The sequence below is a fragment of the Phascolarctos cinereus genome, unplaced genomic scaffold (assembly GCF_003287225.1).
Source record: "Phascolarctos cinereus isolate Bilbo 61053 unplaced genomic scaffold, phaCin_HiC Scaffold_7;HRSCAF=346, whole genome shotgun sequence".
Taxonomy (NCBI): domain Eukaryota; kingdom Metazoa; phylum Chordata; class Mammalia; order Diprotodontia; family Phascolarctidae; genus Phascolarctos; species Phascolarctos cinereus.
Window position 1 is genome coordinate 153,912,571 of NW_027556180.1, and position 16,243 is coordinate 153,928,813.

Consider the following 16,243-nt stretch of genomic DNA (forward strand, 5'->3'; position numbering starts at 1 on the left):
TAAAAAAGTTTATCGTATATCTAAAATTAAAAATAATACTGATTATAAAATCTTATTCTTATTTTTCTAATCACATTTGGACCAACACAGTATTAAAACATTATGTTAGAATATAAACTCCTTAGAAGCAGGTGCTGGTTCAGTTTTATCTATGTATTGCCACCACCTAGAAGAGTTCCTGGCATATAGTAGGTACCTAATAAACCTTTGTTGAATGACTGATAGATCACAATAGCATGTGTAACTACAAAATAAATGTTTTTTTTCTTTGCACATTGACATCAGACATAATATTTCCCTTGTCCTGCTAACTCTATAAAAGTACAATTACCATACAACATTCAAAGCTGTTAGCATTTGTTATTTATTTCAACATTTAATAAGTACATCTATATATAATTAGCATGATTCAATTTAATATAATAAATTATTAAAGTTGATAAAATTAAAATAACTGTATTAGTTTTCTGACAGTAACAATGAATATCAAGCAATATGTAAACATATTCAATTATATATTCATTGCCTTCTATGCAACATATGCATACATGTATGTATTTGTGCATATATCTTGCCACACATACCTATTTAGGCAGTTGCCAACTTTACTAACACAGATCACAAAACTTCCACACCTATCTCAAAAAAGAGAGACTTATCTCTTGTTCTCTTGGTGTTTCAGGAATATCAAAGGTTAATTATTCTCCATAGCCTCTAGCATAGCACTTTGTACATAACAGCAATTTATTAACAGCACTTTAGTTTTGTCCTACTTGGTTCAAGAAGACAGTGAAGGATTGATCACACCTACAACTGCCATGCTCCTATAGGATTATATATCAAACTGTATAAAGCTTTTTTTTTGTTAATTTCAATTACATCTTTCTACTATGTCCATCCTATTTTATGTGGATTTTCCTATTTTAAAGAAACTGAAATTCAAAATTCTCATCACAACACTGTAGAAAGTGCTCTTCTAACAAGGCTCATGTAGGGCACCAATATCTACCCGCTAATATAAGCAATGAAGGCTATTAGGCAACAATTGGTGCCTCATTTAAGTCATAACTAAGTCATTCTAGAAAATATGACGTGGTCATCAATCTGTGGCACTGAAAATATAAAAATAGATTATGTATGAGATACCAACTAATCTACCCAAGGGAAATTTGTTCAAGTTTAGAATTCAAGTAAAACAAAACAGATAATCATTTATTCTATGCAGTGTTATTGCAAGTGGAAATTCAAAAAGAAACCCAAATTAGACATTTCTCTATTTTTTTTTCCTTTTTAAGGTTATTTTACAAATTTAATCTATAAGACTAGACTGAAGTAAACATACCTTTATATCACTATTTCAAATAATTAAATGAACTACTTTTTATGAGTTTTGATTTTTTTCATCAAAAAAGAAATGCACTCAGACTTAACATGGAAAACAATTTACATGTTAACTCTACCCACTTCATAAACATTTTAAACAGATACTGAAAATGTGTTTTACCAGTAAGACAGACCTATCTCATTAAAGCCACTGTAGCCCAGCTCTTGCCTGCTAAGTCCCAGATCTTCAAGGTCCATGCATTTAAATCCTGGTGGGCATTGATAACCTTCTTCAATTTCTCTGGAGCAGTGGGTATCTGGGATAGCTAAATTATTCCAAGTCACATTTCTGTGGAGAAATACATGAGAAGTATTAGATAACATGTCAAAGGCCAATGGATGAAAAATGTTAGAAGTTTAATTATTGTTTATTAATGACTACTGAAAATGGAGTGGAATTTGAAATTAATGATTTGTATACAGCTAACACATGGTCTAGTGTGTTTTTCAAACATTATCTAATTCATTTTCATAGTCGCCCTGTATGATAGACTGCAAGTGTTACCATGTTCTATTAGATAGTGAACTCCTTTAGGGCAAGGATTGTTGTTGGCACTTTTTTTGTATCCCTGACACTTAACAGAGTGCCTAGCACACAATAGACACTTAATAAATGCTTTTTAAGTTAAATCCCTGTTTTGAAGTCTGGGAAAGTCAGATACCAGCATGTGAAACAGGAATTTTCAAGTGGAAGGATTGTTAACCTAAATATGAGTGCTTCATAAATAATTTTTGTTATTCAGTTGTTTTTTTCAGTTATGCCCAGCTCTTTGTGACCCCATTTGGATTTTTCTTGGCAAAGTTACTGGAGTGGTTTACCATTTCCTTCTCAGCCTCATTTTACAGATAAAGAAATTCAGGCAAAGAAGGTGAAATGACTTGCCTAGGGTCACATGGCTACTAACTATTTGAGGCCAGATTTGATCTCAGAAAGATGAATTTTCTTGATTCCAGGCCCAGCACTTTATTCATTGTACCACCTAGCTGCCCTATTATAATCAACATCATACATCCGTAATGATAATTTTTTTCTGTATTTGTTCTTAGATTTAAAGCTGGACCCATTGGGTTGAGAGCTTGAATGGACTGCTTATAGATGGTGAACGTGAAGGGATATTAGAGGCTATATAGGCTAACCCTCTCTTTTCTCTACCACTTACAGATAAAGAAATTTGAGCTTGCAGATTAAATTACTTTCCCAAAACTACATAGGTAGCAATCTAGATCTTTGACTCTAGGTCCAACATTCTTTCCACTGAGGATGTCACCAAATGAGTAGATTACAAAAGATAGAGCAGTGGAAAGAGGAGTAAGTAAGGTCTTCAAAGGTCTTGGTTCTTATCAAAGGTTCACCACACAGTGATTGTGTTATCTTGGGCCCATCAGTTGTTCATGCAGGGAGTGTGCACGCACACGTGTGTGTGTGTGTGTGTGTGTTTGTATGTGTTAGCCATGTAGATTATGTTTGTGCATGAGGGTCTGTCTAGATATGGCTTATACAGAGGTATGAACAGATATCTCAAGTCACCTCTGTCCGCTCCTCTTTGGAAGGAAGACTTGATTCCTGCCAGGTTGCTCATTCTGTTCTCTGTGGAGAAGCACGGATAGCATTGGACAAAATTACATCTGGCCTCCTAAATAATATTAGTCTAGGAGAATTAACTTTCAGGTTGCTAACCAAAAGTCATGACTCCACAAGATATGAGTAGTAACTTACTTTACCACAAGTGAAGTGAACGTGTTTCTGGAACTCCTTATACCAAGTACAAAGGAGTTCATGATACAGCCAGAAACTTGAACATTCATGAGTTACAAAAAAGGGAAGTCTCATGGAAGCAGTAGAGGGTAATCCCCTCCCAAATGGAAGTGGCATGGGAAGAGGAAATGAGCAGTAGAGAAGAGGAAAGGACTAGTCCCCTCCCAAAGGGGAGAAGAAAGGAAGAGAAAGGGAGGGGGAACATGAATAGGTAAGATGACAAAAGCAGCATTATTTTCCCTTGGAAACTGCTAGACTGTGGAGGGGCATTTCCAGTTATCCTTATCTATATCTTGCCACTGGACCCAGATAGCTCCAGAGGAGAAAGTGAGGCTGGTGACTTTGCACAGCCCTGCCTCACTTAAATCCAATCATTTGAATGTCATGGCATCACCTCCCTGATGTCACATCCTCTTTGAGAATGAAGGACAAACAACAACAACAATAACAGCAGCTAGACTATGAAGATATGATGGTCTGCTTATCCACAAGGGTCCCAGCTGCACAAACAGTACTGACTGGCACCTATCCTGTAGCTGGTTCAACTCTCAAGGACACAATGAGAGTTCAGTTAGGGAAAGGGCTTTATCCTTGTCTTGTTTTGGGCCTTCTGCATACCCCAGGGTCCAGTGTTTCTATTTCTGCGAAATGTGACAACTCAAACAGACAAGTTAAACTGTCTTCAGGGCAACATTCCTTCTCTGCGGTCAAGATGGCCTCTGGGTATACTGATGACCACACCTGGTAAATATCTATCTTAAACACCGGACAGGAAGAACATCTGGAGTTAAATCCACTGCAGGAGGACAAAGGTTAACAGACAGAAAGCTAACAAGAAACCTAACCCTAACTTGGCTTCCAGGGAGCCAAGATATCTGAACTAAGGTCAGAGACAAAGAAAAGAGGCTTGGGCAATTTATAACCTATGGGGGGGTGGGGGGAGGCATGATACAGAATAGTTCCAACCACAAAGTGGGACCAGAATCATTGACCAATTACAATACAAGCCCTAGCAAGAATGTTCAAAATCAGGGACACATTCAGAGAGGAAATTCCCAAGATAACCAAGAGAACTTAGTGTATAGATCAAACTTAACTCCTGCTCTCTAGTACTTAACAGGAAAGGAATGTTACAAGCTATGTAACCAAGACTTGTCTGCTTTCCCATTAAAAGCCAGTAGCACAAAGTCCACAAGTGGAGATTAGCAAGTAAACTCATTTAACAAAGTTAGCAGGAAACAGAAATCAGAAAAGGCATAGAGATGAGACTATATCAGACAATATACAGAGGGAATGAGCTGTACCATGGTGGGGAGAGAGGAGCTGAGAGGACAGAAGCCAGGAGAGGAGAAAAGAGGATTTAGATCTCACCCAAGGGGAAATTTCTCAAAGTCTTTACTGTAATAAGTAGGGATTAGGCAAATGACTGAGGTACTGTCTCCTCTACATGTTAACTTCTTTCAAGTTTCTCCCTTCAAAGATCCAAAGAGAATCTACAACCAAATGTCTTTTCTTTTGAAGATAGAAATCAGAAGACCAGGATTTCACTTCTCCCAAGCTACTGCCAACTTCATCCCTCACACAGACACAGAATGCTTAATAATCAGTTTCCATCAACGAAGAGAGACTTATACAAATGACCTTCAAACTGAAGGGTTACACTATGAACCTCAAGTTTGTAGGATTATAAGTTTAGAGCTAAAAGACATGTTAGAGTTCATCCAGTCCAAGCCTTTCATTTTAGAGCCGAGAGAATTTATAGCCACAGAGGCAGAATAACTTAATAACATCACACAGGCAATAAGTTACAGACCCAAGATTTGAAACCAAGGCTCTGCTTCCAAATCCATCATTCTATTCCATTTACCACAGGGACTGCCCAGTTACATATCTGTCAGACAGAGGTACTACTTGAATTACCTTCCTCATGGGATTGTGGTGAGGATTAAATGGGGCAGGAATTGAATGCACCCTCATGATAACAACAACTAGCAATTATATAGTGGCTACTGTGAGCCAGGAATTCTACTCACTCTGCAAAGAACTTTACAAACATTTTTGTTTGATTTTCACAACAAACATGTGAGGAAGGTGATATTTTTAAGTCTACTTCATAGTTGAGGAAACTGAGGCAAAAAGAAGTTAAGTGATTCGCCCAAAGTTATACTGCTAGCAAGTATCTTGGGCCACATTTGAACTCAGATCTTCCTGACTGCAGGAAACATTGTTCTCATTTGGGGATTCATGATAAAAGTTCTTTCATAATGCATTAAGCAATAAAGAATTAACCAATTATATTTCAAATATGTTTTCCTTTGTAAAGATAAGCACATGTATGTTCGAAGCATTATAGATTTCTTTCTGCAGTGCTTTGAAACAGTCACGATCAATTACATAATGATTTTGATGTTCATGCAGTGGTTTTATCAAACTCTGCTTCTGACTCAGCACATCACATTTTTTCATTTTCTTAAACTGTCATCAAATTATTCCAAATGCCAGAAAAGATCAACATTCAAATGCAAACTAATTCCCAAGGGATAGTCAGACACATGTGAATACCCTCATTTACATTCTGTATGCTTTACCAGTGTAGTTGCCTCATTTCCTTCTGTTCCCCTGCAATTAGAGGTTATCAGCTATGTAATCATTATCTAGACATTAGGAATGTTCACACTGTTGCAACACAAATGTCACCCAATTGAAAATCATGATCTCTGGGCACGGGGATTATGAGCCATTTTGAAACCATTACAGATCATCACAAACATTCTGCAGAAATAAACTTTATGTTGCTTCTCATTTGGCATTATTAGGGTAGTTTTCTGATCTTTTTTGCCACTTATGTTACCATTCTTCTGTCTGGTAGATTTTCAAGTGAACTGGTTGGCAACATTAGCCAGTCACATTCAGTAGCTTCTGTCAGAGTACAGCTGTGTGCCAGGGGTGGAAAAGAAGAAAGTCACATCTAAAGGCATTATTTCCTTATAAAGACTAATTTAAATATAAACATTTGTTAAAATTCAGCAATATATTCATTAAATTGTAAGCATATTTATCATTTAATACATTGCTTATTATTCCTATTGTTCAGTCGCATGTCTGACTCTATGACTCCATTTGGAGTTTTCTTGGTGCCATTTCCTTCTTTAGCTCATTTTACAACTGAGTAACTAAGACAAAGATGGTAAAGTGACTTGCCCAGTGTCACACAGCAAGTAAGTGTCTGAGGCAGGATTTGAACTCAGGAAGACGAATCTGCCCAATTCCAAGCCCTAGCTGTCAGCAGAAAAATAAATATCATAACTAGTTATTCATTTTGTCCATTGGTTATGTAGCTGAAATAACTTTTAAAAATGAATTCCCATCTCTCAGCAAAAGAATTTGTAAAATAATCTTACCAATTTCTACTATATATTAGGACAAAATGTTATTTTCATTTTATTGCTGTTTTAAATCAAAATGCAGCAATAAACTCAATGCAGAACCAGATTTAAGAGGGTGTTCACCTGGTATTAAGCTAAATATTACAAAACTTTGTTCAAATAAAAAAATCCAATATAGAAATCAAATTTGCATATAAGTATTATATGTTAAACACTTTTTCAAGTTTTAATTTATTTAAATAAAAATGTTATTTGTAGTCAACAAAATTTGTACAATAAGTTTAAAATATCTTGCTGAATTACTGCAAGAATTAAAAGTAAATCATACAATTTTCATAATCAGTTTATATTAGTTTTATAATTTTATATTGGAGTTTTTATAATTATTGGTAGAATAAATTTTATATTTTTATCATTACATACTGTAAATTTTAATTCAAAATTTTTGGATGGCAAACTGTATCATCGTATCATAAGCACTTACTGAATCTGTCTAAAAGAATATTATAAAGAATATATTCAATTTTCCCGGGGGTTCCCAACACATTTTTTTGTGGTGATGGTGGTGGCTGATGGGTTCAAGGAACAATTTTTTTAAAAAATCCTTACCTTAAGGCTATGTACTATTTTCAGAATAGGAATGGTGTGGTTTAACAACAGTATAGGACTTAAGGGAAAAGATTTAAGGTACTGAAATTACTCAGTCTGAGGAAGATGTACCGTTATGAAGCATCTAATAACTATCTTCAAAAATAGGCAGGTTAAAGAGAGTACACTGCTTTGCTCTTATCTCCTTCTAGAGCTGAACAGAGCTAAAGCTTAAGGAAAAAGGATTTAGAGATAAAAAAAAAGAGTTTCCTGACAGTGAGAGGGTTTAGAAATTGGAATGGAACTTGTACAGTCTCATCCTAGAGAAATGATTAAAAAACAGGATAGAGAATTTTACATCCCAGACAGCCTGAAAATGAAGTTTGAAGATATAGCCATGTCCTCACATCTCTACATTGTTCTTTAATACAAAGTTAATCAGCAACATTCCCATGGATTTTGCTTAAGTGACAGCCCAGGTCAATTAATTCGATTCAATCCTGGCTTTAGAGGGAACTTTAGTTTAGTCAACTTTAATCATTAGGGTCTTTTTTTCTTCCTCTTTGGTGCCCCTATCTCTCCTTTTAATGCACCTATACCTCCTCTTCCAAAGTCCTACTTTTGCAGCAACTAAGTTGCAGTGCATGGGCATCCCCTGTTCAAAACTGTAACCACATGAAAACTTATTGTTCCTATGATGCTCCTAAATGAATATTAAACTAAACAGTGTCATCTTTGACTCTTTGCTTTGACTTTCCCTTCACGTCCAATGCATGGTCTGTAAATTCTATTTCTTAAGATCTCAGTTCTGCTACTTTGTTATCTGGGTTACCTTGGATAATCAAGCAACAAACATTTCCTAACAGTCTACTCTGTGCCAGACACCATGCTAGATCCTGGAGATAAAATGACAAAAATAAAATACTCCCTCCCTATCCTCAGGGAGCTTACTTTCTAATATGGACATAGGTAAGTATAAACAAAATAAATACAAGGCAATTTTTTTAGAGGAATGCACTAGTACCTGGGGAGATTAGGAAAAGCTTCATGTAGAAAGACAAATCACTTAAACTTTCTAAGCCTCAGATGACTCATCTGTAATGTGATAGGATTAGTCTAGGTGACCTTTAAAGTGTAATATGAAAGGATTGTACTAGATGACCTTTAACTTCTCTTCCACTTTTAAATCTTATGATCCCTACTGTCTGTTGCCTTAGTGTTTTACCTCTCAGCATCTAGTCTATGCTTTCATTATCTCTCATGTAATAGCTTCCTAACTAGTATCTTCACCTTGAGTCTATTGCACATCCCACAACCATATTTGTCACACTATCACCTCATTTGTTAGCCTTCATGTGATTCCTAAAATGAAATTCAAATGTCTTTGTTTTGCTTCACACAATCTCATTGCATCCTGCTTTTTCATTCTTCTTTCACACTTCTCTTCTGCAATTTAATTTATAATTGAGTCAAACATAGTCACCATTTTTTTTTCTTAAAGGCCCTCAATCCCCGAATACTTTCCTTCTTAAGTCTCTGTCCAGCAGAATCCTACCTATCCTCCAAAAAATTCAGCTTAAGTGCCAGCTTCTCTATGAAGCCTTTTTAAATTCAAGCCAGAAAATTCTCTCTCTTCTCAGAACTCTGCCATCACTTTACTTCTGTCTCTCATGGGAATTTGTCACATTTTAATAGACATTATCTTTTATTTTTCTAAGTGTCTTCTTCCTAGGCAGATATAGTGCTGGACTTGAAGTCAGAAAGACCTGCATTTGAATGCTGCTCTAGACACTTACTAACTTGTATGACCTGAGTCACTTTATTTCATCATGAATAACATGATGGTGAAGGAGTTGATGGTCTCTCAGACCTCTTTGAGTTCTAAATATATTATCCCTCCAACAGTATAAGTTTCTTGAAAGCAGGGGGACCATATCTAATCCATCATTGTATTTAATTAAGTTCCTAGCACTAAAATTCTAAATATACCATTGTTGTTGTTCAGTCATTTTTCAATCACGTCTGACTCTTCAAGACCCCATTTAGAGTTTTCTTGGCAAAGTCACTGGAGTGGGTGGTCTGTAATTTCCTTCTCTAGCTCATTTTACAGATGAGGAAACTGAGGTAAACAGGGTTATGTGAATTGCACAGCGTCACACAGCTGGAGGCCAGATTTGGATTCAGGAAGATGAATTTGGTGCCCATTTGAATATATTAGCTCCTCAATTTATAGTTTTCATTGAATTCTTGTATATTGGTCAATATGACACAATAATATGTGATAAAGAGCCAGCAGGGTTAGGGAACCTGTGGCCTTCTAGATATTTGGGTGCGGCCTTTTGACAGAGTCCAAGTTTCATAGAACAAATCCTTTTATTAAGGGGATTTGTTCTGTAAAGTTTGGATTCAACCCCTGGTTCCCAACCCCTGACTGCTAATGAATATTACAGGATTATATATTAGGAAAAAGTAATATTGCTTTTTAAAATATTCTAAGAATATCTTATTTCAACAGCAGCAGTAAATTAGTTGGGAATTTTTATTATTTGATAGTTATAATTTATTTTACTCTTCCTGATTTTATTTTTATCTAATTTTTTGTTTTGATACTATTTATTGATGTTTATACTATCCTATTTTAGCTACCTCCCCCTCAAAAATGTCCCTTTATCCTCCATCCTCTACCTAATATTAATAAGTTTCACTTGGGTGTCATTCAAAAAATCCAGTTCACTATTATGATAAAGACAAAGAAATGTGAAATAGCATTTTTTAATCTAAATTGGATTAGTTCTGCTATTGTCTTGTTTTCTAGCTTTTCTGATATAAGATTTGTATGTTACCACCTTCATCATAATCAAAACACTTACTAAATTCTTATTGGAGATTTATTTATGGAATGATTAATTACACACATAACCTGAAGGCATCAGGCATTAAAAACAAGCCCCTGAAATAAAAATGATTTCTAAAAAATATGTTCCTATATTTTAATGAATGTGTGACCTCAATGAAATTAATAATGAGGTATCATTACCTAGAGTTTTCAGTTTTGCAAAGTAATTTATATTCACATTATCTCACTTGATTTTTGCAACTACTCTGTGAAAGGAAGTGTTATTATTATTCCCATTTTACAAAGTTGAGGAAACATATTGGGAGAGGTTAAACAACTTGGCAGAAGTAACATAATTTGTAAATGTCTGTGGTAAGTTGTCTACCTGACTCCAACTCTAGTACTTTAACCAGTATGGCACACTGTTACTCTACCAGTATGACTATGTCCTCCACCAGTAAAGATCAAAACTCATCCATGACTTCTTATGAAACACAATCCCAATCAATGTCTTTTTTTTTTTAAATCCTGCACCAAAATTTTTATGACGTACTTCTTCATGCATTCTGGCTTAATTTATAGGAACAATGTCAACATGGATATATAGTTATCCCTTCTACATCATGGATGTGGAAACTTCCCATCACAGTTTCAATATATCGCAGGTCAGCATAAGAAATTAAATGGGAATTTGGGGAGAGTTTTGAGGAAGGCAAAGATGACATACAAAAGCCAAGAGATGACATAGAAAAAGTTTAGAAACTCAGAAATGCATAAAATATATGTATACTATTATATAATATCAACATATTTTATATTTTAACACCATAATAATTCAGACTTCTTCCGTGATACAAGGGAGGACCAAAAAAATTTTACACAAATTTTCCAGATCACAGAGGCACCATACCCCTGACCCCCCATGAAGTAGAAGGGATAACTGCAGTTATTTTATTCTTTCTCTCACCCCTGTCTCTGAGAAAGTAGAAGGGTCCCATGTAAGACTGAGAATCATTTTGAATTTTTAATACGTAGACAATGTCTTGGGTACCCACTGCTACCTTGTGATGAAAGATTTGTTTGGGGGTAGAGCCAAGATGGTAGAGTAAAAGCAGTGACTCACTTGAACTCTCCCCCAAACCACTCCAAATACCTGTAAAAATGGCTCTAAACAAATTCTAGAGCAGCAGAACCCACAAAAAGACAGAGTGAAACAAATTTCCAGCCCAAGACAACCTGAATGGTTGATTAGAAAGGTCTATTGCAACGGGCTGGTAGAGACATGCAGTTCAGCCTGGATGTGCAGGCAAAACAGGCCTCAGCGAACCTGGAACAGGCTTGAGAGGATTGAATCACAGGCAGCTGTGGTGGTTTCCAGACTTCTCAATACACAAATGCCAAAGACAACTTAGAAGGTCAGTAGGAAAGGTCTGGGACTGAGGTGAGAGAGAAGCTTGGTCCCACCCCTAGTTCTGGCAGAGCCTCAGCGCAGCAGCTGCTTCCTGAGCTTCCTGCCCACAGACTGAGGGGGAATTGAGTGGCTGATCAGAGGGGGACTGCAGGGATCTCTTTGCTGGTGCTGAGACAGGATTCTCTTGTTTTGCCTGTGCTTGGATCTGGATCACAGTTCTGGGTGACAGTCCTGGGTGAGGAGGAACACTGGCATAGCAGAGCTTGTGGTGGTGGTGCAGAATGAATCCTCCTGATATTTCCAGGGTAGATAAGATAGCTTGTGGTCACTCATAGACCAGAGCACAGGCCATGAGAGGAGTAAACACCTCACCCTTGATCATACCACCTTGGAAGAACTGAAAACTTACAGGTCCCTAGAAGTGTCTTTGAAAAGAGCTGCACAAAACCCCAAAGCTTGGGACAGTATATACTCCACACTGGAAGCAGACCCCTACCTTAACAAAGAGATTAAAACTCAAGTAATTGGCTGGGATCATGAGCAAATTGCACAAAAAAGTCAAACCATAGAATCTTTCCTGGGCGACAAAGAAGATCAAAACATACAACCAGAAGAAAACAAAATCAAAACTCCTATATCCAAAGCCTCCAAGAAAAATATGAATTGGTCTCAGGCCATGGAAGAGCTCAAAAAGAATTTTGAAAATCAAGTAAGAGAAGTAGAGGAAAAATTGGGAGAAGAAATGAGAATGATGCAAGAAAATCAAGAAAAACAAGTCAACAGCTTGCTAAAGGAGACCCCAAAAAATACTGAAGAAAATAACACCTCAAAAATAGCCTAACCCAGATGGCAAAAGAAGTCCAAAAAGCCAATGAGGAGAAGAATCCCTTAAAAAGCAGAATTAGCCAAATGGAAAAGGAAGTCCAAAAGCTCACTGAAGAAAATAGTTCCTTAAAAATTAGAATAGAGCAATTGGAAGCTAGTGACTTTATGAGAAATCAAGATGTTGTAAAACAAACCCAAAAGAATGAAAAAATAGAAAACAATGTGAAATATCTCATTGGAAAAACAACTGACCTGAAAAATAGATCCAGGAGAGAGAATTTAAAAATTATTGGACTACCTTAAAACCATGATCAGAAAAAGATCCTCAACATCATCTTTCAAGAAATTATCAAGGAAAACTGCCCTGATAGTCTATAACCAGAGGTTCAAATAGAAATTGAAAGAACCCACTGAACACCTCCTGAAAGAGATCCCCAAAGGAAAATTCCTAGGCATGTTCTAGCCAAATTCCAGAGTTCCCAGGCAGAAAGAAACAATTCAAGTATTGTGGAAACACAATCAGGATAACGAAGGATTTAGCAGCTTCTACATTAAGGGACTGGAGGCCTTGGAATATGATATTCTGCAGGGCAAAAGAGATGGGATTACAGCCAAGAATCACCTACCCAGCAAAATTGAGTATAATCCTTCAGGGGAAAAAATGGTCATTCAGTGAAATAGAAAACTTTCAAACATTATTGATGAAAAGACCAGAGCTGAACATAAAATGTGACGTTCAAATACAAGACTCAAGAGAAGCATGAAGAGGTAAACAGGAAAAAGAAATCATAAGGGACTTATTAAGATTGAACTGTTTACATCCCTACATGGAAAGATAATATTTGTAACTCATGAGACCTTTGTTAGTATTAGGGTAGTTGGAGGGGAAAAAAATTATCTATCTATCTATCTATATCTATATCTATATATATAGTTAGACTGATAGATAGAGGGCACAGGGTGAGTTGAAGATGAATGGGTGATATCTGGAGAATAAAATTAAGGGGGTAAGAGAGAGAGAGGGGAGAAGGAGAAAGGGAGAAGGAGAATGGGGCAAATTATCTCACATAAAACAGACAAAAAAGGCTTTTACAGTGGAGGGAAGGGGAGGGGAAGGTAAGAGGGAATGAGTGAATCTTATTTTCATCAGATTTGGCTTAAGGAGGGAATAACATACACACTCAATTGGGTATGGAAAGTTATCTTACCTACAAGAAAATAGGGAGGAAGGGGATAAGAGAGTGGGGAGATGATAGAAGGGAGGGCAGATTGGGGGAGGGGATAATCAGAAGCAAACACTTCCTTTTTTTCCATTTCTTTTTTTATTAATTTATTTTGAATTATCAATAATCACTTTTATAAGCTTTTGAGTTTAAAATTTTTCTCCCCATCTTTCCTCACCCCTCTCCCCAGACGGTACCCAATCTGATATAGGCTATACATATACATTCCTATTAAATATATTTTCACATTAGTGATGTTTTAAGTAAGAATTAGAACCAATAAGAATTTTAAGTAAGAATTAGAACCAAAAGAACCAGAAAGAGGTAACAAAACACAACAGAGAAGCAAACACTTCTGAGGAGGGACAGGGTCAAAAGAAAGAATAGAATAAATGGGAGGCAGGATAGGATGACGGGAAATACAGTTAGTTTTCTATAGCATGACTACTATGGAAGTATTTTGCATGACTACACAAGTATAACCTGTATTGAGTTGCTTGCCTTCTCAATGAGGACGGTTGGGGAGGGAGGAAGTGAGAAAATTTGGGACCCAAAGTTTTAAAAACAAATGTTAAAAAATTGTTTTCACATGCACCTGGGAAATAAGATATACAGGCAATAGAGTATAGAAATCTATCCTACCCTACAGGAAAATAGAGGAGGAAGGAGATAAGAGAAGAGGGGCGGGAGATAGAAGGGAGGGCAGATTAGGGGAAAGGATATTCAGAATGCATGCTGCCTTGGAGTTGGAGGAGGTACGAGATGGAGAGAAAATTTGGAACTCAAAATCTTGTGGATGTGAATATTGAAAACTAAATCAAATTATAAATAAATTATAAACAAAAAAAAGATTTGTTCTAGCATTGAAGATCTTTCCCTATACAAGGTAGAAACATCCCTACTGACACTACATTTGGGGACAATTAAGTCACAGCTAGCCACAAATTATGATACACATTTTGACTTAAAAAGGGACAGACATAGATACACAGAGACCAAAAACTGAGAGAGAAATCACAGAGCACAGAGAAACTTGGACTTGGTTCCTTTGAAATAAAACTTGAACACCTGTGAGGCTCCTTTGGGAACCATATAGATCTAGTAAAAGAGGAAACCACGTAGTTTCTGACATGGCAGTGATCAGAGGCTTTCCTATTGTCAACAGCAATGAAGCAATGGAGGACATCCTGGACAAACCAAAGTTTCTGAACCAAAAAAGAATTCCACAACAAAGACAGAAAAGAAAAGAGGAAACTTGGATCTTGTTTTTCACTGATACAAGTTACATGAACTATGCAGGCTTTTCATTTGTGAGAAAGTCTATCTTAGTTTAGTAGTATAAATCAAGATCCCAAGCAAAAGTCATTCAAGAATATGGAAGCCCATTGGACAATACAGAAAAATCATTTTGAGTGCTCAAGGGTTCAGGTACAAATTATTTGTGTTTCACATTTTTTTTAAGGTATTATTAAGCCTGTCCTAAGCTAAACATAAGTCAGATTCTGATATTTCTAGAAAAGACTCTGGGTGGGGGAAATTAGCCAGAGAGACAGACATATAGAAAGACAGAGACAGACCACTCACACCTCTTCATGTTATTAGTCAATATCTATGTATCTGTTATCTATCATGTCCATGGCTTCCATGCAGCATGGGATTACTGCAGCAATCTTTTATTATACATGTTACATAATTAATAAATGGTACACAGCATATTGTAGAAGTAAATGGAACTAATAATTCCCATCTGGCATTCATCTTATCTATTCTCCAAAAAAGAAAGATGAAGAGGTATTATATACAGCTTCCGTATGTGAAATACACAGGGCTCTCTTCAAGTTCCTCCAAAAGTTAAGTCAATTTGGAAAATTTTGTAAGGAAATAAAAAAAATGCTCAATTTCTCTTCAGGTGTGAAAGGAAAGGCAGAGTTGCATGTTAGTTGTACCATATTATTTACTTAAGTCCAGGGCATTTTTTTTCCTTTAAGTATGATTCAAATTCAGGTGGTCAATTTCATAATTGATTTCAATCTGAAATTGTTTTTTGATCAACTAAATAGAAGCAGAATGGAAGGCAGCATTAGTGTAGCTTAAAGAACAATAGATTTGATATTTAATATCATAGGACCTTATTTCAAATACTGGATTTGCCACCTATGCGACCTTGGGCACATAGACACAATGCTGAGACTCAGTTTCTTCATCCATAAAACTCTGGGGCTAAATTCTGACTTCTAAATTCTCTTCCATCTCCAACTCAATAATCCCACGTTTTGTGATAGTCCTCTGGCATGAAAGAATCCCTTCTGAAAGGACATAGGTTCTCCTATAGACCCTTGAAATTTTCTACACCTAGGTTTACAATGCCATACTCCCCACATCATAGATGTGGCTGTCAATAGGTTAAGTCCTTATAGGAGACTAGTTTATGTCTTAAAAGAAGGCCTGTGGGCCAGCCAGAAAAGTCAGGGAAAACAATCCCTTAATGAGTTTTGATGCCAAGAATAACGTAGAAAAATGGGAATCAGTTCAATATTAATTTATATTGGGCAGCAATGTACAGATAAGGAAAGGAGAAGGGAGAATTCGAGAGGAATATGTAGAACCAATAAATAGTACGCGCACTCGCACGCACACACACACACACACACACACACACATACACACACACTAATGGAATGAAACTCACACAAGGGTGGTGCTGCATTGGGGAGCACAGAGACACAAGTGTATTAAACTGGGAAGGTATGCTTCAGTGAAGAGGAACTGGAGGGGAAGGTGTGCTATGTGAGTTAAAAGAGTTGGAATCCATTTGCACTAACACAGCATAAATGT

General features: G+C 36.5%; 1 protein-coding gene across 1 annotated transcript in view; it reads right to left on the bottom strand.

Moving 5' to 3' along the window:
- The window catches only part of NALCN (sodium leak channel, non-selective), a 516,511-nt gene that overhangs the window by 382,053 nt on the left and 118,215 nt on the right, over positions 1–16,243 (bottom strand). Inside the window, 1 exon segment of the mRNA XM_020964043.2 lies at positions 1,518–1,672. Coding sequence (XP_020819702.1) covers positions 1,518–1,672 — 155 coding nt within the window.